This window comes from Sander vitreus, chromosome 15, assembly GCF_031162955.1.
Source record: "Sander vitreus isolate 19-12246 chromosome 15, sanVit1, whole genome shotgun sequence".
NCBI lineage: Eukaryota > Metazoa > Chordata > Actinopteri > Perciformes > Percidae > Sander > Sander vitreus.
Genome location: NC_135869.1, coordinates 15,009,977 through 15,030,511, shown reverse-complemented (window position 1 = coordinate 15,030,511; position 20,535 = coordinate 15,009,977). Strand labels below are relative to the sequence as shown.

The window sequence follows — 20,535 nt, the reverse complement described above, 5'->3', positions numbered from 1 at the left end:
TGGTGTGACAGGATGCGTTTGATCTGCAGGTATAGCTGCTGCAGAGGGGAAGTAATTTTAAAGGTCGAGGCGAGACGGAGAGACAGAGAGAAGGAACATGGGAGATTGAACGGGCAGATGATGACATTGTAGGAAAGATGAAGTGTAGAGAAACAGGTCAGTGTCAGACAGTGACATGTATTTACACTAAAGCCTAGAAACAACAGGTGCATGAATTACTCCACTTGTTCATTTAGACATATTAAAACTATTATTCATATATCCCTGCTACTATTCAAATGCATTATGCTCATGTCAGTGAAAGCAGCAAGTTCAAATTTAAATACAATCTTTATTTAAGGTGATAGACATCTCCCAAAGGTATAATCCAGTAAACAGCAACACAGGCATTTACAATTCAAGGACAAATAATTCACTTTTACGGTAACAAATTGAAGGTGTTTTGCTTCTTGAAGATACATTTCAATAGCTGTTGCCTTTAAATTTGGACAGCAGACGACAAAACCAAATACTCAATTCAATAAATATTTCTAAATTATTACCTTAAATAAAATATGTCCATGTCAGTGCTGACAGTCATGACATTACATTGTGATGCTATTCTGTTAATTTAGTCTGATATCCTTTGCCTTTTTTAAATTATGGCCAGCAAGACTAGTCTTTTAAGAAATCCACTTATTAGGAAATGAATATGATAATACAACTGACTTCACTGAACATTTAAAGACTAGAATACTTTCTTTGAATTTTTTTAAAATCACTTTACTCAAGTAATACTGACCAGATTGCCTGTTTAAGGGCAACATAAGGACATCTACAACACTGTGACTGAACATAGACAAGTGTATTTAATAGGAAAAGACTCTTTCCTCACAAAGAATCTGGAAAAAGATTTTCCATTTAAAACTGTCCCTGTTAGAAATGTGTAAATTACCTCTGAAAGTTTTCTTGTGACCCTAGTATAAATTTTGGTATACAATATTAGCTAACTTTTTATTATATAACGGTTTAGATTCAGAGTGAGGTTGAATTTATTTGTGTAAACATCTGGCCAGAATATCTGGTTTTAAAGTAATTTAGAGAAAATATCACTGCCACTCAAATCCATTAACTATTCAAATATACTGACGCACTTCTGTGCTTGTTTAGGACAGCACTGTTAACAACAAAGATGGCAGCAGATATTAATATACTAACAATGACAGAGTTCAGTAACAGTTGTTAAGACAAATTCTGCCTGCGATATCTTAAAAACAAAACGTAAAAGCAAGTGCTGTTCAGATGGACTGAAAGGATTCCTCGCTCCTGTTAAGTAAGGCAAGCTTCTTGATCAACTGAACAGTCCCTGCAATGCAGCACACTCTTCAGGCATAGATATGTTTTTTTGCGTACTTCATCCTCACAACTTCACAGAGTAACGACAAAGCACTACACAAGCAGCTACTGTTAAGTTACATCACTGACAAAACGCTGTCGGTGTGAAATCTCAGGTGCTAAGCTCTCGGTACTTGCTACAGTGTTTTTCCAGTGTTTCTTCACTACACATCTGTTGCTATTTTCTGTTGTGTTGTCATTAAGATACAATACAAGTGCCACATTTAAAGTGGCATCATTCATTAACAACTCCTAAAGGCCTGATTTGTATATATTACTAAAATCCTTTTAAGGTGCATACAGAAACTCAACATCATGATACCCGTTTTTTCTTATTGTTGGGTGGTTTTATGTAGGGTAGAGGAGTGTTCCTCTTCTGCATTTTTTTTAGATGCATATAACTGCCTTGTCTTTTACCAGTTGTAAACTTGAAGCTACATTTGTGACAGTAAGGGCCAGTTTCCTGGACAGGAATTAAGCTTAAATATACTAGATTAATTGAAAATAGTCCTACATTTAAGTCAGTTTTGCACTGGAACGATTTCCTGAAAGGAAGATTAAAGTTTCTCTAGGACTAAAGGGGCTTAAATTAAACCTCTATACATTTGCAGTCTGTAGAGACATTAAGTATTTTTCATGCTTTTAATGTTTTATCTGGTTTTTTTTTGTTTTCGATTCCACTATATTATGGGGTTTTTGGAACCAGTTTCAGCTCTCATGAGCAGCTTCAGCCCAACGACACAGGTGATTGATATTAACCTCGTTAGTGAGAGCTGAGTACACTCTCACTAGAAGACGAACACAGCTGACTGAAATTAAGCTCGTTAGTCCAGGACTTTGTATGAAGTAAAATCGTTTTTTAAAAAATCATTAACTATTTTAGATGTAAACCTAATTCTGCTTTAATTGAAAGCCTCTACAGGAAACTTGACCTTTAGACTTGCTACGATAGAATTATTTATTATTTCTTTATACGAAAATATTAATCCCTACCCTTTAGTCACAGACGAGACACACAGCTTTGGAGGACTGGTGAGAGCATGGTGTTGAATTATACCTGGCAGGCCAATGAGAGCTGGTGCAGGGAGCGAGGTCTTGCCTTACCCCTTAAGTATAATTATGCCACTGCAAAGGTTCATTATGCTTTTCCTTTCTCTTTACCTCAAGAGATTAAGCCCCACACAGAGACTGAAACTCAAATGTAAGGCCTGTCATGAGCCTGCATTGATTTAAAGTTGGGATAAAAAATGGGTTTGCCACATTTAATGGCTGTTTCCAGAACTTTCTGAACACTACATGAGCTCATTAGCTGCCATTAGCTACCATCTGGCCACAAACTGTGCAACACACTGTGTAATCTTTGGGGACGCCAGGATGTATTTTCTCCCTTTCAATTATCAGGAACAGGGTGTATCCCCATAACCATGAAAGTATGAATGGTTCTGAATATAGCTTCTGCTCCCCGAGGAGGAGAAGCAAGGTGCAAAAGTGATTAATTATTTCACAAATTAAGTATTTGTTTAGTTAGACTGTGTTCTTGTTTACACAATAGTTAAAGTTGACAAAAAAGTATTTTTTTTCAAAATTAAGCAACTAAAACTTGAAATAGTATCTTAAATAAATTATAACATTAAAAAGCAAAGAACCTTGTTGGTAATGACTTTAATGCTGGTTGGCAACATTTTGGGAAATACACTTCGTTTTCTTGCCCAGAGTTTAAGCTTAAGTTTCCCATCTGCGATAATGAAGTGACTGAACTGAACTGAGAGTTTGAGCCGTACAAAAGCTGAAGTGTAAAACACATTGTGGTTTTATGGGGGTTATGTGCAGGTCTATTTCTTGACTGGGCGCAGTCACTTCTAGTTCGTTGGCTAGCTATGGACATTTCACTCTTCGGTACCACTCAGGGTGGCAAAATCTAGTTGACATTTTTTAATATCTGTATTGAATATTTGTCTATATATTATAATTTAATAATTTCAGGGGTCTTGTCATGACCATGAGGTGGCCAGGCAACCAGCAGAGACTCCAGTAAGTCACTGTGCCCGGTCATTATCACAATTAGTTTTTTGTTTGGGTTAAATAAACAACATTTAACGTACTAATTAGTGAGCTTTAGAGGTACTGGTAGGCACATTTGTTTTACCCTTGGACAGAGCCAAACTAGCTGTTTACCCCTGTTTCCAGTCTTTGTGCTAAGCTAAGCTGCGAATGAAGCTGTAGAAGGGTCAGTTAAGTCAGTTCTCTAAATTAACCTGTTCATTATTCAACACATTCTTAACATATGACAGATGGATTTGTTTCTGTCAATGTGCTGATTTTGTACAACTTATTTGCGAACTTGTGCCAAAAAAAAAAGAAACTGTCACATACATTTCTGCACAGATGTTGGCTCGCTGATGTCAGACAGCAAGAAGCAACTGAGTTAAAATAATTGGTCCTCCCTCCACAAGGTTCTGGGCCTTTTCAATTTCCCATCATGAGCTTTGTGAAGAGCAATCTGAAAAGACGAATGAAGCAGAGCCGTGGCCTGTGCCTCAGGGGAGTATTAGGCCTCCCTGCTGCTGAACTGTCTGTCTGGCCTTAAAACACTAAGTCTCAGAAAGTGCAATCCCCCAAAGCTGTATGTGTCTTCATGATTTCCTTCATGACAGGTATTTTTTACACATAGCTGTTTGTTCATAAGCCACTGTATGATCAGGAATACAATGTGGGTTCAAGCTTTCACATCTTAAATAGGCTTTCATGCAATGTATCTCCACAATGTCCATGGAGAATGAAAAGTCTCAATGCCTATTACACTCCCCTGCAACTAATGAGCATATCTGAGGTATAGATTTAGACTTTGACTGAATACTTTTGGATACATAAGCTACTTCCACAAAATAGTTCTGAAATGTTAAATATATCATATCAAAGATCATACAACAAAGATAACAATTACCTCATTACAAAAAATATAGACTAGTAACATTCAGGATCAACTATCCATTAAATTCTAAAATATAGTTTAACTGAGACAGCATAAGGTTGCACAGTGACAGGATGTTCATTTCCCAGATAGAAAACAGTGTTAAGCTTTACTGTTTTCCTTTTTTCTTTTTTTGGTATAATTACTGAACAAACAATAACATTGGAAAAAATTCAAATATTGTAAACATGATACCAGTACAAAAGCACATATGTCGCAAGACGTGGTCAGAAAACACCAACACAGGCAGCGCTGACAGCTTTTACTCCTCCTCCATTGATTTCTCAATCTCCTTCAGCCTGCGGACAAACTCCTGAGCCTCCCTGTCACCGATGCGAGCGTCCAGCATCCTCATGATTGGCTTTTCTGGAGGGGAGAACAAACAGATGAGAGTGGTTCCGACACCTGACACAAATATCTCTAGATTGAATGGCTTTTCATGTTGTATTGGAGAAGTAATTGGAAACTCAGTCCAACACCCTCTGGTTTCCCAAGAAGCCCAAATTATGTTTGTGTGAAACAAAGAACTTGCTACAGCCTGGAGCTATATGTACCGCTGGGTTTACTGCGAGACAGGTGGAGGATGAAAGGCTGGACGCTCTTTCCGGCGGCTGAGGCGTTCGGTCTCCCTGGCCAGCAAAAGTCGCTGAGAGGAGCCACGGCTTCACCGGCGAAGTCGTTGGTGGAAAGCCAGTCATAGTCCATCACAGTGAATGTCAAACAGGCAAACCTGTGTCTGTACTGTTCCGGACTGACATGGCTGGAAGACACAAGAACAAATTAGACTCAGGGTATGCACAAACAGGAATAGGAAGAGAGGAAAACAGTACTCACAAGTAAAAGAGTTCGTCGAATACTGGGTGCAGGGTCTTAAGTTTCACTTGCGTGCGTTGACTCTTGGCCATAGGGAACAGGTGGTGAGGACAGAGCTCCACTATGACAAATGGGTCACTCAGACCTGAAGAGGACCAGAAACAGTGAATACAAAAAAAATACAAAAATCTACTTTAAAACAACAACCTGCATTTTATTTTGACTGTTACAGTTTTACCGTTAGCATCCAGTGCAAGGATATCTGCAGCGTGCAGAATCTCCACCGTCAGCCTTTGCTCCGGAGCATCATAGTAGCACTTCACACTGATCCGACCATAACAGGTATGTTTGAGTGTTTTCTGAAACAAGTTTTTATCACAGAGGATTATTATAATCAGGATGCAAAAGAGAAGTAACATTGAAATGATGTTAAAATATGATGCACAACTCATTTTGAGTTTCCCCCAGCAGAAAAAAGGTGAAGGAGTTATTCAAAGCATATATCAGTCTGCATGTTGCTTCACCTGGCAGAATCATGTTTTTCAAGAGTCCAGAAGAAGGCAGACTTTCAATCAGAGGTAAAACAACAGAAGACAGGGTGTTGCGCTATCCAATCAATACACCTCTGTGCACCTTAGGGCTAATATGAGAGTGTCAGCCTGGTAAGTGGAAACACACCTGTTGGGAAATCTTCTCCAGATAGTACTGTTCAATCAGCTCAAAGGAGGAACATTTATTCAGCCTAAGCTCTTCATCCAGAACCTAAAGCAGCACGGTCAGAAAGGGAAAATGATTAACAACACCTTAGGTAGGAGGATATAAATCCTAAAAACAAATTGCAAGAAGTCCCACCTTGTAGTCTCCACTCTTCATGTCTTCCAAGGAAAGACCCTCTCCCTTCACATGCAAGAACTGCAACAGGGTCTAAAGCAATCCAGTAAAAAAAAAACAAAAAAAACTTGTGAGCTAGGACTCATCACATTCATCCCTCTAATTCTGATAGAATGAAGTCTCAGCATAGTAGCGAGACATGTTGTTCACATAAACAGCATGAAACCTCTGGCAGGAAAACACCAGATCTGACTGCCAAACTCCAAACTCAGCCCTCTTGTGTAGCATGACTTGACATGCAAATCTGTCATGTCCACCGCCAGCTGGCTAAATTGGCATTAGAATATATACACAATGCATATATACACACAGCACCAAAGTGAGTTCTCTCGAATTACAATGTAAGCTACATTGTAATTCGAGAGAACTCACTTTGGTGCTGAACTGCTACTGAACGACTTCATAAATATCTAATATATGTTAATGATTGCACAAGAGCAAGCATAGAGAGCTAATTAAAGGCTGATGGTAACAGTAGTGATGATTATCTGTACAGAGTTGACCATGGCCGCGGGAAGTGGGGGTGCTGGGGGTGCTGCAGCACCCCCTATTGGCGAGAGAGAGATTTTTTAAAAATGTATTAAAAATATTTTGCACAATTTATAAATTCCTTATGAATATTTTAGGAAATGATTTTGACATACGTAGGCTATTACGTGTATTTTGGATTTTAATTTAATTATTTTGAGGCCTAATCAACACAGGTTCGGAAGTTACGTTGTCAACGTCAGGCAGGCAGGCTAGTGGTCGCCGAGGTTTCCCGCTCGTTCCATGCAGCATACATCCATCCATGGCAGCAGCAGACTAGTAAATTTACATAGTCTGATGACAGAAACGAGGAGGAAATATGGCACAGAAACGGATTTCGGGTTTTTTTGGAAAACCACCACCAGCGAAGAAGAACACTAGTACCGCAACCATGACAATGGAGAGCAGCCTGAGTGAGGAGAGTGTCCGTCTGACCTGCCTGCAGTTGCACCGGCAGGCCCAGCCCTAGCACCCGCAACCCAACCTAGCGTGATTGGATTAGACAAGCCCTTCCAGCCAACATCCAGTTTCAAATTTCCTGCCCGGCGTTGTGGTAATGAAACGTTCTCACGTTTTGTGGCACCGGCTTGGTTTGCTAGATGGCAGTGGCTGCATTATGTGGAAGAGACTGATCATATTTTCTGTTTTGTTTGCCTGAAAGCAGTCGGAAAAAAAGTCATACCTAGAGACAAATTTAAGAAAGACAACCCCTTCGTGAATGCCGGCTTTTCAAATTGGCTTAAAGCCACTGAAAAATTTAACGAGCATGAGAGATCAGAGTTGCACAGCGAGTCAATACAAAAGTTGGCCGCTTTAGATGACATCCCCATAGATGCTCGCTTATCCAGCGCTCATGCCAGAAAGCTACTGCCCAACACTGTTTGGAGCTTCTCTTCAGGACCACCCGATTCCTTGGCAGCAAGGAAATTGCCTTCAGGGGCGACACAGCACACAAAGGAATACTGTATGAATTGATGCTGGAGCGCACCTATGATCTCCCTGAAGAAAGAAAGTGAATAGAAGGAAGAGACAACTGGATGTCGGACACTATACAAAATGAAATAATTGAAAAGTTTGCTCATGCTATCCAGAGGGAAATCGTTCATCGGCCCGCTCATCGCACTGCCGATTTTATGGCCTCACAGATGATGGTACAACTGACATTAGCACCATTGAGCAGTTCTCCTGCAGTCTGAAATATGTTGACAGCAGCTTGGAGCCTCACACTGTGTTTTTGGGATTTTATAACGCCCGGGACAGCACTGGAGAAACTCTTTTCAGTTGCATCAAGGATATTTCTTTAAGACTAAACATCCCCATTGAACGCATCGCAGGATTTTGTTTTGATGGAGCAGCTAATACATCAGGGTGTTTTTCAGGCGTGCAAGCTCGGCTTAAAGAGTTAAACCCGCACTCACTTTATGTGCATTGCAGCAACTACTCACTGGATTTGATTCTTGAAGAAGCCGCGCGTGAAGTGAGTCTTGTGGCCGAAACTTTGAACTTTGTTCAGGGTGTCTCATCTGTGATAAGAGAGTCATCAAAGCGAAAACAGCTCTACCAATCGTTTTTTTGGCTGTGATGAGGTTTCTGTCAATATCTTAGGCCTTTGCCCGACAAGGTGGTGTATCCGTGACATGTCCATTAAACGCGTCACTACAGCTTACCCCCACTCTCCTGACTACGCTGCACGAGCTGAAGGATGACAAGAGTGTCAGGGGGGACAGCAGAGCAAAGATCGGGGGACTCTACAAACAGGCTTTAAAAGGGAGAACATATTTCAGTCTTTCATGCTGCCATGCCCTGTTTGAGCCCTGTGAAGCAGTTGCCACAAGCCTACAGAGTGCCACAGCAAGTGTGCAAGGTGCACTGGAATGCACAGGTGTGCTGAGAGAACAAATAGCCACACTCCGGGATGATGCAGTTGTGGACGAGCTGATCCGCAAGGTTGAAACCTGCGCATCACAAACCTCCCTGAAAATGCCAGACACCACCACCCCTAGAGTGAGCAAAACCCCAGCTCGCCTTCGCCAAACTAGAGAGCCAGAGGCAGTGTCGCATGGTGCACAAACAGTGGATTGGCGACGTAGCTTTTTCGAGGCTATTGATGTGATATTGGCGGAGCTGGACAGAAGATTTGATCAGACCAGTATGAAGCTTGCCGCAAAGCGTGAGAGGGTGGTTATCAAAGCAGCAGAGGGAAGGAGTGTCAATCTGGAGGCTCTTCAGGTCCCGGAGGAGCTTGACACAGACCGCCTTGAACTCCAGCTCAAAATGCTTAGGCCAAGCATCGCCAAGCAGCTGCCAATGTCACAAAAGACAGAGGGTCTAAGTGTGTCACAGTCCAAGACGTAGCATCATGTTTGACAAAGCTCCAGCCACAAACAAAAAGAGCCATGTTTTCAGAGACAGAAAAACTGATTGAGTTATGTCTGTGCCTACCCTTCTCCGTGGCCTCATCCGAGCACACTTTCTCCGCCTTGCGTCTTTTGAAGACATAGGTACGCAGCACCATGACCCAGAAAAGACTCACACACCTTTCGCTGATGCATGCCCACACAGACATTCTGAACTCCCTGGACATTCGTCCCCTCATGAGAGACGTTATCTCCACGACCCCAGAGCGTACCTCGACATTTGGACACCTGTAACCAGGGCACCCTGCCTGTAGTGCATGGTGCCACCGCGCTTGTAGCATTTATTTTTGTGTAAGTGGGATCAGCTTTGACTAACCAAGCAATTGTAAGTAGTACACTATAGTATTTTTGCCATGTGGTGGGGATGGAGATGGAGAGTGTTATTTTGATCGTGTGTTCTTTGCGTAATGGATGTGGAGAACTGTTAAATAACGTTTAAATAGTCAGAGATTATTTCCTTGTGGTGTGCGTAAAAGGATTTTGGAGCTAATAGAGTTGCGTGTGACATAAACGTGCAGTGACTCAGGTTCATGCCAGCTGACCAAATCGATTGCATTGTTATAGCGTTATTGTGAAGTTTAATTAATATTATATGTTGTTATAATATTATATGTTGGATGTAAATATGTTGTATGTATATCTGGAGTTGTAACGAAAGTAATTCCCCCCTGGGATTATTAAAGTATTTCTGATTCTGATTCTGCTTCTGATTAATAGCGCATATATTCATCTGAGAGCTGATGATGTCTGTGTGTTTCAGACCCTGGCTGTGTGCACTGAAGTGTATATGACAATAACGTAGTGAATCTCAATGTATTTATTTTTAAAATGTATTTCAAATAGGCCTATAGGCTCATAGGTTTTTTGTCCAAAAAAAACAAACTACAACAACTACAAACAAATTTTTCACAGCATCCCCTATTCAAAATGACTTCCAGCGGCCCTGGAGTTGACACGTCTTTTACTTCTCTTAGTCAAACTATGCCAGACTGGAAATAGCTATAAAACTGTATTGTGTGATAAAATGCAGTTGCCACTGACCTCCACTGTGTACTGGAAGCGGTTGTAGAACTCCACCTGAACACCCCTGTTTTCTGCAACCGCATCTAGGATCATCCGCAGGAGCAGCTCCCACATGCTTTGGAGAACTCTACAAGGCAGCAGACACAATGAGACACCCACACGTTTGTGTTTACCGGCTCTTGTTATAACAACTCAGTACCCTCACTTAGCCTTGTGTATGTTTTCATAGATAATAGCTTGATAATGGTTGTCTGAGGGGTATTATTATTATGGCAAAGATTACACAATTACAGAATCTTATTTGCTGAGCTGTCACAGTTTTCACCTGGTACTATCACAAAATGTAATCTTATTTAGAGAAGAGGAAACAGTGAGTATGGTTATGTAAGTTGACGTAAGGATATGTCCGTTATAAAGTTCCACAACAATCAATTTCCGGTGTGCTGGCATTCTTCCTGGTTTACAAGTCAAACGTATGCTGATGACGCAGTGTTATATTTGTCTGCTAAAAATAGGCAAACGACTGGACAGGAGTCTTATTCTCTTGTTTGTATTTCATAATTTTGTACTAAATGTTTTATTTAAACTTTTATCATCAGCTGCACAGGCACACTAATGAAAAGGAGCAATTAGGCAGAATGTGGAATTTATAATTCAGACAAGTTATTAAAATTAATTTGCATTGTCCCTGTCAATCAGAAAATAAATAAATGCATATTTATAATGAGGAGAGAGGAGCAGAAAGTAATTACCTAGTCAGATTCTCCTTCACAAGGTTTTCACTGATGATGACCATAGTGTCTTGTAAGTATTTCATAAGAGGCGACACAGCCTGGAAGAATGTCAGATTAACATACATTACATACGTACTGGGGCTGCAAACACAAGTGATACGAGAATGAATGCTGTAGAGAACCATTACAAGGCCTTACTTCATCATTGTTAATGGAGTCTGGGGACAGGCTGATGTGCTGGATGTACCTCCGCAGCTCAGGCAGCATCTGCAAAGAAATATCCTCTCATACATGTGCATGCAGGTGCATATGCATACAACTATGTGCATAATGCATATACATAAATTAATTAATTAAACCTTTATTGCCCCTAGGGGAATTTGCTTTGCACAAAGAGCATATATATATATATATGACAGCACATGACAGTACAACATAAAAACATAAAAAACATGAACATCATAAGAACATTCAAATGGAAAGCATAAATTGGGAAATCGAGACATCACCATTTCAGACCATGTGGTCATAACTTCTTATGGCCCTGACACACCAACCCGATTATCGGCCGTCGGACAGTCTGGCGAGGTCAGTGACTCAAGTCTGTTCGTTGACTAACGCCTCTCAAAATCTGACAAAAATCTTTTAAACTGACCTTTGTCGATCTGAAATGAAGACAGATTCAGCAACTGCATGGTCTATTTCTTGCTTAAAATGTTTTCAGAAACACGTTTCGGTGAACTATCTAAAATATGAGCTCGTATTCCGAACCAGCCGGCATTATGCTCGGTTGTAAAATACGGGAGCAGCCAGACCCACGTTCGTCCAATCAGCTGCCGGTTTTCATTTTTTTTCTAATATAGATTAGCGCCGCCTGCTGTTATGGAGACGTATTACGTCTCGCGCACGCGCAGAACGTACACTCAAGTCGGCGTCACTTCGGTGTGTTCTGAGGCACTTTTTTGACCAACTCGGGGAGGCAGTCTGCCGAAGGTCGGCCGTCGGGTTGGTGTGTCAGAGCCTTTAAGCAGCTGAAAGCTGTGTGGGTCAAAGGATGTGATGCCTCTTTTAGTCTGCATCATGGGCATGCTATACCTTCGCCCTGAGGGTAAACGTGCATATTAGGCCTTAGAAGATGCAGAGGATCTGCTATGATCTTGTGTGCTAACCTCGTGGTGTACCGGTCTGTCATGTAAGTAATACTGCACATTTGTTCCCCAGCTATCTTGCTACCCAGTATTACAACCCTGTCCTGTTTGTTTTGGTTTTGTACGGACGATGTTCCTCCCAACACTAAATACAAAAGGTCAATATACTCTGAATGAAGGTCTTGCAAAACATTGTTGTTGTCAACATTGTTCTGCCCTCATTAAAACTCCTAAGTTTCCTTAAAAAGTAGAGACATACAGACACAAAAAGTTTACATATATGAAATGGTACAGTGTATTATCCCCCCCATGCAAAACACCCAAGCACATAGTATGTCCTCTGCACTCCATAACAGCAGCAATGGATCACCGAAAGAGAGGACTAAAATTACTAGAAGCTTGACTCCCATTACAAAAAACAAAAAACAGTCTTGCATTCAGAGATGGACATGCATTTTTTGTCCAATTTCTACAGTGTTTTTTGAACATATTTCATTAAGTCACTGCTTGTAGAAACCAGTACCAAGGTTTTCACTGGCAGTGAGAAATTGCTATATGTGTACCATGTAGCATACTATCAAGCAGAATTGATCTGTAGGTATTCATGCTTTGAGCACCACACCTTGTCAGTGAGCAGTGTGATGAGATGTTTGGCTTCTCTCTGCAGGTCCAGGTCCATGTTGAACAGCTGCCCATTGAGAGCCTTGTAAACCTGCTCCTTCCCCTCCACCCCACAGGACTCCTCCATGGCCCGCTCCACACCTTGCCAGTCCAGGTCATGGGGCAGGTGACCCAGGAAAACGCGCACACGCTCTGTGTTGTTCAGGGCGATGCAGAGCTAGCAGAAAGCAAGGAGGAGCAGAAGAGGAGAAACAGAGGGTGGAGGTGGAGAAACAAAGAAGGAAAAGAAGCAGGGCTACAAAGAAGTAGAAGGACGGGGTAGCGAGTGTAAATGATTGAGGACGACAAGAGGCGACTGCCTTTTTTTGTGTGTGAACATATCTGATCGCCTGCTGAGCCCTTTGTGTTGCCAGGGAGAACACTTGCTGACGTTTACCCTGACCCACTTCTGTCTTGCTACAGGCGTTACCTGCACTGTGAAGCTCTTTTGGTCTCGGCCCAGCTGGTTCCTCTCAATCTTGCGTGTTATCATCTCAGAGTAGCACACAGCCTCGCTGCAGAAATTCTGTGAAAGATAAAATAGCAGCCCTGTTATTACAGTGAAATTCTCAGTTTCCGGTAACGTCTTTTATTAATCCATACCATGTGAGTTTGCTTAGAGTCATGTTTTGATGTGTGCAGGATGTGCGTACTTGAGTGTGGCAACACTAGAAGCAGCACTCACGTCTGTCAAACGAGTAACAAAGATGAAGGCCCCCGCAGAGTCTGGCCAGGCCAGCTGGAGCCAGATCTCGCGTACCTGGCTGAAGCATGTTGTCACCTCCACTGCTGAAGAGCTGTGTTTGGCCTGCTGCACAGGCTCGAGCTGCTCACAAAACACATGCACTTGTTAATAAAACAGGGGACATGTTTTTCAGGACTATACAACAACCGTTTTTTTTTTGTTTTTTTTTAAAGTTCAGCAATACTTTATTTCAACCCCCTATTTAGCATTTCAAAGGATTATGTAAACAGTTAATACATGATTAATAACTAATTATAAAACACTAATATGTAGCTGTGTCCAGCTATAAAGAAATTCTTTTGAGTGTTTATAAATGTATTCGCCAACAACTCTAACTACGTCTACCGTATGACACATCTATAACTGATGTACTGTATAAAGAGTTAATGAAAGCTTAATAACACAGTTGTAATTACATATATATTGCTTTAGTAGTTTTTAAACGCATTTACAGTACATAATAGTTTAAACCTGCTTGAGGATGATTTGCACATATGTATAAACTGTTAATAAGTACTTTATAACGTGCTGAGGAGTTTATTACCAGTTTTATCACTTGTATTAAGTAATAAATATTTTCCAACCCAGTAGTAGTTATAAGCCAATCAATAAGTATCTTTATCTTATAATATCCTAACAGGTTATCTAAAAATGTCTTTAAAAAACAAACATATTGGGATATTACAAATCATTTTACATTCTACCTACAACGTATTTGTATGTGTATGGTCGTTTATGAATGTATTAATAAATGCTTTATAACACTATAACTGTAGTAATAAATTAATAAATAAGGATATCTTTATATTAGATATAATTTTTAAAAAAAACTTAAAATACAAAAAATTAAAAAGTGCCCTCCTATCTGCTAACAACTACATTATAGCACATTTGAATGGCAGAAGACTCTCACGTTGTCCGTTTCCACTGCTTTACGAATTCTGTCACAGGATCTGTCATGAACGATCTGCAGCCACTTATGAATCGAAGACTTGAACCAGTTATGAAAGCTTGTCAGGGCCAAGATTTTAGCATCCCTGTTAGAGAAGAACACACATTTTTTTTTAAATAAATTTAAAGAAGACGAAAAGGTTGAATTCTCATCTCCTGGCTGACATTTCAAATAAATAACCACCAGTCAGAGCCTTTTACGCTGCTATATAAATTGTCATAAGAGTCAAACTGATAACCAACTTGAGAGGAAGAAACTCCCGAAAGCCTTTGAGGATTTTCAAGGACATGAAGAGCTCAAAGATGGTTTCTCCCATTGTCTGAGTCAGTCTGGAGCTCTCCTGCTCCAGAGTCCCACAGACCCGCTCCATTGCGACGTTTACATCATCGGCTACCTGAAGGATCAAATAAAGTGCGTGTGGGTTCACGTACCTGTGTCAAAGTTAGCAACAACAAGACTGTATGACTCACAAAAGGCTTTATAAGACTTGTTTTACGAGGACTTTTTTCATATAATTTTCAATGACATACCTGTTTCTCCAACTGCCTGTACGATATGCTGAAGAAATCTACTTTCACTGCACTGTGAGGACAAACAAACAAAGGACGAAATACCATCAGTCCAACAATAGCCAAATCAATGTTTCTGTGCTATAGCACAACATTTCCACATAGTCTTTTTCTTGATGAGATATATAGCGTTGATGTTCACCTGTAGAAGAGTTTATTGTAGATGTTCTGGGCTCTCTGTACGTCTGCACACGTGGCATCAACCACCTGAACCAGCTTCTTCAGCTGCTCCTCCAGAGTCTATGTTGCAAATACAAAATGAACAACATTCTGGATAGCCGCTGGATTCAAGCTACAGTCGGTAAAATTTAGAAAATTGGATGATAATTAACATTAGGACTTATATTAATCAGTATAAACGTACCCCGTCCTCTGGTTTATATCTTGCAATTAGGCTTTGGTACCACTCCACAGTCCCTTTCTGTTGAAATAATTACACAAATTAAGGAGGATACGACAAACAAAATTTGTCCTATGGAGTACATTACTGTAGTTGATATACATGTGTCCTTCATGCTGCCTTCATACAATACAGACATATACATGGACCTGCTAATCAAGCCATTCATCTACAGCAGGGGTCTTCAACATCTTTTAAGCCAAAGACCACTTAACTGAGAAAGACAAATCAGGTATCCCCTACTACATAGTATATTGTATAAAATGTAGTTGCATATTAAACTGAGTCTACAATAAAGTGTGGGCTACCTAAAGTCTTTATACATACCTTTTTAGTGTATAGAATTATAAGCTATTAAAATAATAATTGTTGGCATGATTTTATAAATCATGTTTAAATGTTAAACATACATGAGGCACAGTGAATCCTTAGGATTAACTAAATCTGTGACTACCTTACCTATAGGCAAGTAAGTCTATGATTAATGTTTTTTTCACAAATAGGCTGATTTATATTTGCTAATAATTTGTTGAATTTATGTTAAGACATTTCAATTTTTGAAAAAAACTGTCAAAGAATTAACAATAATTTGGTGGACCCCCTGCAGTAACTCTGAGGGTTCCGGACCCCGTGTTGAAGATCTCTGATCTACAGCACACAATACCTCTAGTGGTCAACAACTCCACTGGGGTACCTTTATGTGAAACAACTGTAAAAACAAATGTTTGGTTTTTAATTGTTGTTTTAATTGTCATGGTTACCTTGGCAGCAGTAGTGATGTCCAAATGCAGTTCATTTCGAAGAGGACACACAGACTTAAACGCTCGCATGTTCTGCATGTAGCCAATCCCCCTGGCATTCACAGACAATACAAGACTAGTTTCAGGTCACGTTTCACATCATATTGTTCTTAGAATATTAAATATTAAATAAGCACAAAAGCTTCAATCTCACTAAATTGTATGCAGGCTGCTGCACTGTCTCTGCAGTAGAGGAGAGATGCAATTTCAACTGTTAGGTGAGTCACTGTGTGTGAGTGTGTGTTTCTGAGAAGTTTAGAAAAGATCTCCAATGAGGTGTTGATCACTGGGCAGAGCTGGACTTTTTACTAGGAAAATTAGTCATCATGAACTTCAATAATAAATAAAGCTGCTTTTACTCGCTGGTATTTACAGAATCTTTAATTTGGTGCATTTCCCTGCTCTAACATTCTTCTTTTGTGCGATGGTAAGTCAAAGCTAAGTCGGTCTGTCCAAGACTTTGATTCGGAGCAGAATATCTCCGCTGTACGGACCAGATTGCCAAGTACATATATCCATGGTTTTCCATGGATTGTTTCTCATGATTTTATGGACACCTGGTCAAAATGTCTCGATAGTCAACACATTGGATGGTACAATGTGTCTAAAAATGTATGCCTGGAATTCCATAAAGCTCACCGTGGATTTTCATGTTTCTCCAAAGGATGAATGCTTATGATTTGATGATTTTCTCAAGCTAAAGGTTGCACAAGCACTATCAAAAAAATATATCTAAATATACTATAATCTTCAATTTGCTGAGCACATTCATGCTTTAAAATGGTAATGACTGTATGGCCCTCATACCAGTGTGTATGACAGGATTTGGTCACTGATTTTACCAGTGGAATGAAAGCATAATATTATATAGGAAATAATACATGTTACGTCAGGTAAAACTATCTAAGTTGTTGCTTGAGACCACAATATGTTGCAGCAAATAACAATAATATTTTTTAAGGTTTTATTATACAAAAAAATCTGTGGTCAGGAACAAATGTTTAACATTTTGAAATGAGTAATGAGCAATGATAAGGATATTTCTGTTTGAGTTGGGAGCTCAGCACTGCTTCCTCCACACAGTATGACTGACTGGTTGAAGTCTCTCTGTGTCTGTTGGGGTGAGAGGTTGAGCCTGTACCTGGTATGGCTGTTTGATGTGATGTGATGGCAGTGTGACTTTACCTTAGCATGAGCTCGTAGCGTGTAATGGCAGCGACACTGGTGCAGGGGAAAACCTGACGCATGTTCTTCATCAGGCACAGGCAGTGCTCTGTGTACAGCCTGAAGCTGTCTGAAAGCTGCCTCTCCTGGACACAGGAAGGGCCCTCAGTTATAGCTTCAAGTACACTGGCTGTGAGACATTTTTGGCTGGACCAAAAACCTTGATGCATGTCAGTGAAGAGCTGAGCTAATGAGGTGACTGTTTCCAGATAATGAAAGGTTTTTGTTCCTACAGAGAGGCTGATGGCTGAAAACCTACCAGGTCTCCCCTCACAGCGACGGGGTCCCACTCTGCGTCGATGGTCCTCAGGAGACGCAGCAGCAGGGAGTAGCACACCCTCTGGGTCCGATGGTGGCTGCTGTAGCACTGCCAGCGACTGGGTTTAAAAACAAAACATGCACCTTTTGACTTGATGCTTAAGTTTTCAAATTTGATTTGATCAATTTTATTCCTCCATTAACACTCACATAATGGCCTGTTGGAGAGGTGAGAGATCAGTTTGCACAGCATGGTGAGTCAGTACAGTCCATGCTGGAGGACAAACTTGCCCATTCCAGTTGTACGGCTCTCTCTAGAATTATATGTGGTAGAGAACCACGTCAGTTCAAGAAGAATCTGCTTGTACCCATTAAAACTTTTAGTTTGTTTTACAAAATGGCATATGTCCATAAACGAATAATGCAAATTATAAACATAACTATAAACTAATATATAATGAACTACAAATATCTGCATGAAACTCACTTTAACAAGAGCGTGCTCATACTCCACAATCTGACTCAGCAGTTTCTTGTGAATGGAGACATTTGAGTCTTTCTTAGACAAAGCTGTGTCCCTCTGAAAGAAGAAATCAAGTATTAAAAGTCGTTATTCTTTGTATCCTATACATGAGAAAAAGAAGAGGATACTGTAATCTGAATACACTAACCTGGCTGGTGAAGAGCTTCAGCATCAGGTGACATTCTCCCTGAACTTTGGACGTACTTGATCGAGGCTCCAGCTTAAACCAGGTGTCATAGCCGACAATTGGGATCTCCTGCAAAAAGGAAACCAACCAGATTAACAACACTGACACACTTCCAGGGAAATCCTACACATTGTGTCCTTCGAAGAATCTATTTGTGATTGTGTTTGATTTGTCACAGTAGCTCTGACTAGTGAGAATTTGTTCTGAACTTCAAACGCTCACATTCAAAGGGATGTTGATGCATCCGAGGAAGTCATCAGCGTTGTCCTCGGAGCCTGATGATGCAGATCCATTGGAACGCACTGACTTTGCTATTTGCTTAAAATACCTGACAAGAAAGAGCAGCGTGCAAGGAAAAAAGGAATCTCGTTTGTCACAAGGCAAGGCAATTTTATTTGTATAGCACATTCCAGCAACAGGGCAATTCAAAGTGCTCTACATAAAACATTAAAAAGCAAAAAACGAATGTTTTTTTTAAATAAAATAAATACGAGAATAAAATTCACAGTGCAGTATAAGAAATTAAAAAAAGGCAACATAAAAAAGATAGGTCTTCAGCCTCGATTTAAAAGAACTGAGAGTTGCGGCGGACCTGCAGTTTTCTGGGAGTTTGTTCCAGATATGTGGAGCATAAAAACTGAACGCTGCTTCCCCCTGTTTAGTTCTGACTCTGGGGACAGAAAGCAGACCTGTCCCAGACGACCTGAGAGGTCTGGGTGGTTCATAGTGTAGCAGCAGATCAGAAATGTATTTTGGCCCTAAACCATTTAGGGATAGTGGTCACAGGTTGAATTCACATGTAAATGTACTGTGAGAGCTATAATCTAACAATTTTGATTTATTTATTTATTTGGCATTTACAGTAGCTTATGCTTTCATCCACCTTACAATTAGAGCATCGGCAGAATGAGTTTCATTTGCTAATGGAAGTTGGCTATTTCTCCGATTTTTTTTTTCAAATAGAAATTTCACATTTTCCACCACAGGTGTATGATCCTTTTGTCCTTGGTTATGATTGACATTCTCAGGTTTACATTATACATGTCTGCTATATATTAGTCTCTCTATGGCCCCGGCTGAACTCTTTGTGTTCTTTATTGGCACTGGGCTTTAAAGAACACAGCCTTTTCTTGTTTAAGGCTAAATGTCAAATACCAAATGATCCCCTAAAATTAATAAGCAAGTTGGTGTCAGCATTTTTCAACACATGTAGTTAACATTCTTCATTCATTAACTGCCACTTTTGGCTTGATTCAAATGGAAATGACCCCTTTGATTGACAAGATTGAATAAGATGCATCTAAGACAGTTGCATCATTACGCTTGATTACATTCATGGTAATTCAGAATTACACAACACTGTTTCTTCTACCTGCCCATTCCTCGAAGTCCACTGACTTCATTGAGCTTTTTGCAGGCCTCGGCGACAGACACGTCATCGTCATGATCCCTGAAGAAAAGAGGAGGATTCAGAGATTATTACAACCTCTCGTTTCCTGCAAGGACATGCTTCAATAACTTTGCACAACAATGGACGGAACTGAGAAGTGAAGGAGATCTATAATCTAGCCCCATTCAAGAAAAGCATTAGCCTACTCAACTTTTATTGGAGTCAGGAGTGAGCTCTTGATCTCTTTTACCGGAGCTGAGAAAAGCCTCTATAACAGCTAAATAATGACTTATGGCCATTATGTATTTTAATGGCTCCCAGTTTTCCAGTTTGTTAAAATGTACAATTTTACAGTTTAGAGCCGAGGTACAGTAAAAAGGCAACTTCATTGTCAAGTATGAACAATATCAATCTTTTTTTTTCTCCATCCGACTTAAAAAGACCTTTTCTGTTAAGCTAGGCAATTGAAAAACTGTGACTGCAAAGTGAGTGTGTTCAGAAAATGTTGAAAAATTGTCATATTATTAAGATTTGGGGAAATAAATTATTGATTTCAAATGGTTTTGCAAAGTGATTGTAAAATAAGTATCACAGCTAAAGACATTTGTTGGACTAGCTTTCTATTTCCGTATACAGTATTCGTATATACAGTGCTATAAAAAAAATCATAAAAAATCCTTCTTTGTCCCTCTGGCATGGTGACATTCAAGGGATTCAAGGTGTTTCTGCGTACTAATCTTACCATATGTCAAGATGTAAGAGGTCATTGTGGACATCATCTATGTCACTGGGGAAGAAAACCATAAAAAAAACAGGAAAAATCATTCACTGAATTATCATTATAAGCACTGATAATAAACACATCAATCCCACAGTGATCTTTCCACAGAGATGACACTATGCTGCACTGGTCACATATCTAACAACT

At 40.1% G+C, this 20,535-nt stretch overlaps 1 protein-coding gene across 1 annotated transcript in view; it reads right to left on the bottom strand.

Moving 5' to 3' along the window:
- Positions 1-331: 331 nt before the first annotated feature.
- The window catches only part of baiap3 (BAI1 associated protein 3), a 40,118-nt gene continuing 19,914 nt past the window's right edge, over positions 332-20,535 (bottom strand). The window contains exons 9-34 of the mRNA XM_078270133.1: positions 20,350-20,394; positions 19,590-19,667; positions 18,440-18,545; positions 18,179-18,286; positions 17,995-18,087; positions 17,718-17,821; positions 17,509-17,626; positions 17,211-17,335; positions 15,987-16,077; positions 15,190-15,246; positions 14,968-15,065; positions 14,787-14,838; positions 14,499-14,650; positions 14,218-14,341; positions 13,245-13,385; positions 12,990-13,085; positions 12,522-12,737; positions 10,950-11,018; positions 10,770-10,849; positions 10,036-10,144; positions 6,011-6,082; positions 5,837-5,920; positions 5,397-5,517; positions 5,180-5,303; positions 4,900-5,105; positions 332-4,711 (exon numbers count right to left, since the gene is read on the bottom strand). Of these exons, the coding sequence (XP_078126259.1) occupies positions 4,608-4,711; positions 4,900-5,105; positions 5,180-5,303; positions 5,397-5,517; positions 5,837-5,920; positions 6,011-6,082; positions 10,036-10,144; positions 10,770-10,849; positions 10,950-11,018; positions 12,522-12,737; positions 12,990-13,085; positions 13,245-13,385; positions 14,218-14,341; positions 14,499-14,650; positions 14,787-14,838; positions 14,968-15,065; positions 15,190-15,246; positions 15,987-16,077; positions 17,211-17,335; positions 17,509-17,626; positions 17,718-17,821; positions 17,995-18,087; positions 18,179-18,286; positions 18,440-18,545; positions 19,590-19,667; positions 20,350-20,394 (2,773 nt within the window). The 3' untranslated portion in view covers positions 332-4,607. The remainder of the gene's footprint in view (positions 4,712-4,899; positions 5,106-5,179; positions 5,304-5,396; positions 5,518-5,836; positions 5,921-6,010; positions 6,083-10,035; positions 10,145-10,769; positions 10,850-10,949; positions 11,019-12,521; positions 12,738-12,989; positions 13,086-13,244; positions 13,386-14,217; positions 14,342-14,498; positions 14,651-14,786; positions 14,839-14,967; positions 15,066-15,189; positions 15,247-15,986; positions 16,078-17,210; positions 17,336-17,508; positions 17,627-17,717; positions 17,822-17,994; positions 18,088-18,178; positions 18,287-18,439; positions 18,546-19,589; positions 19,668-20,349; positions 20,395-20,535) is intronic.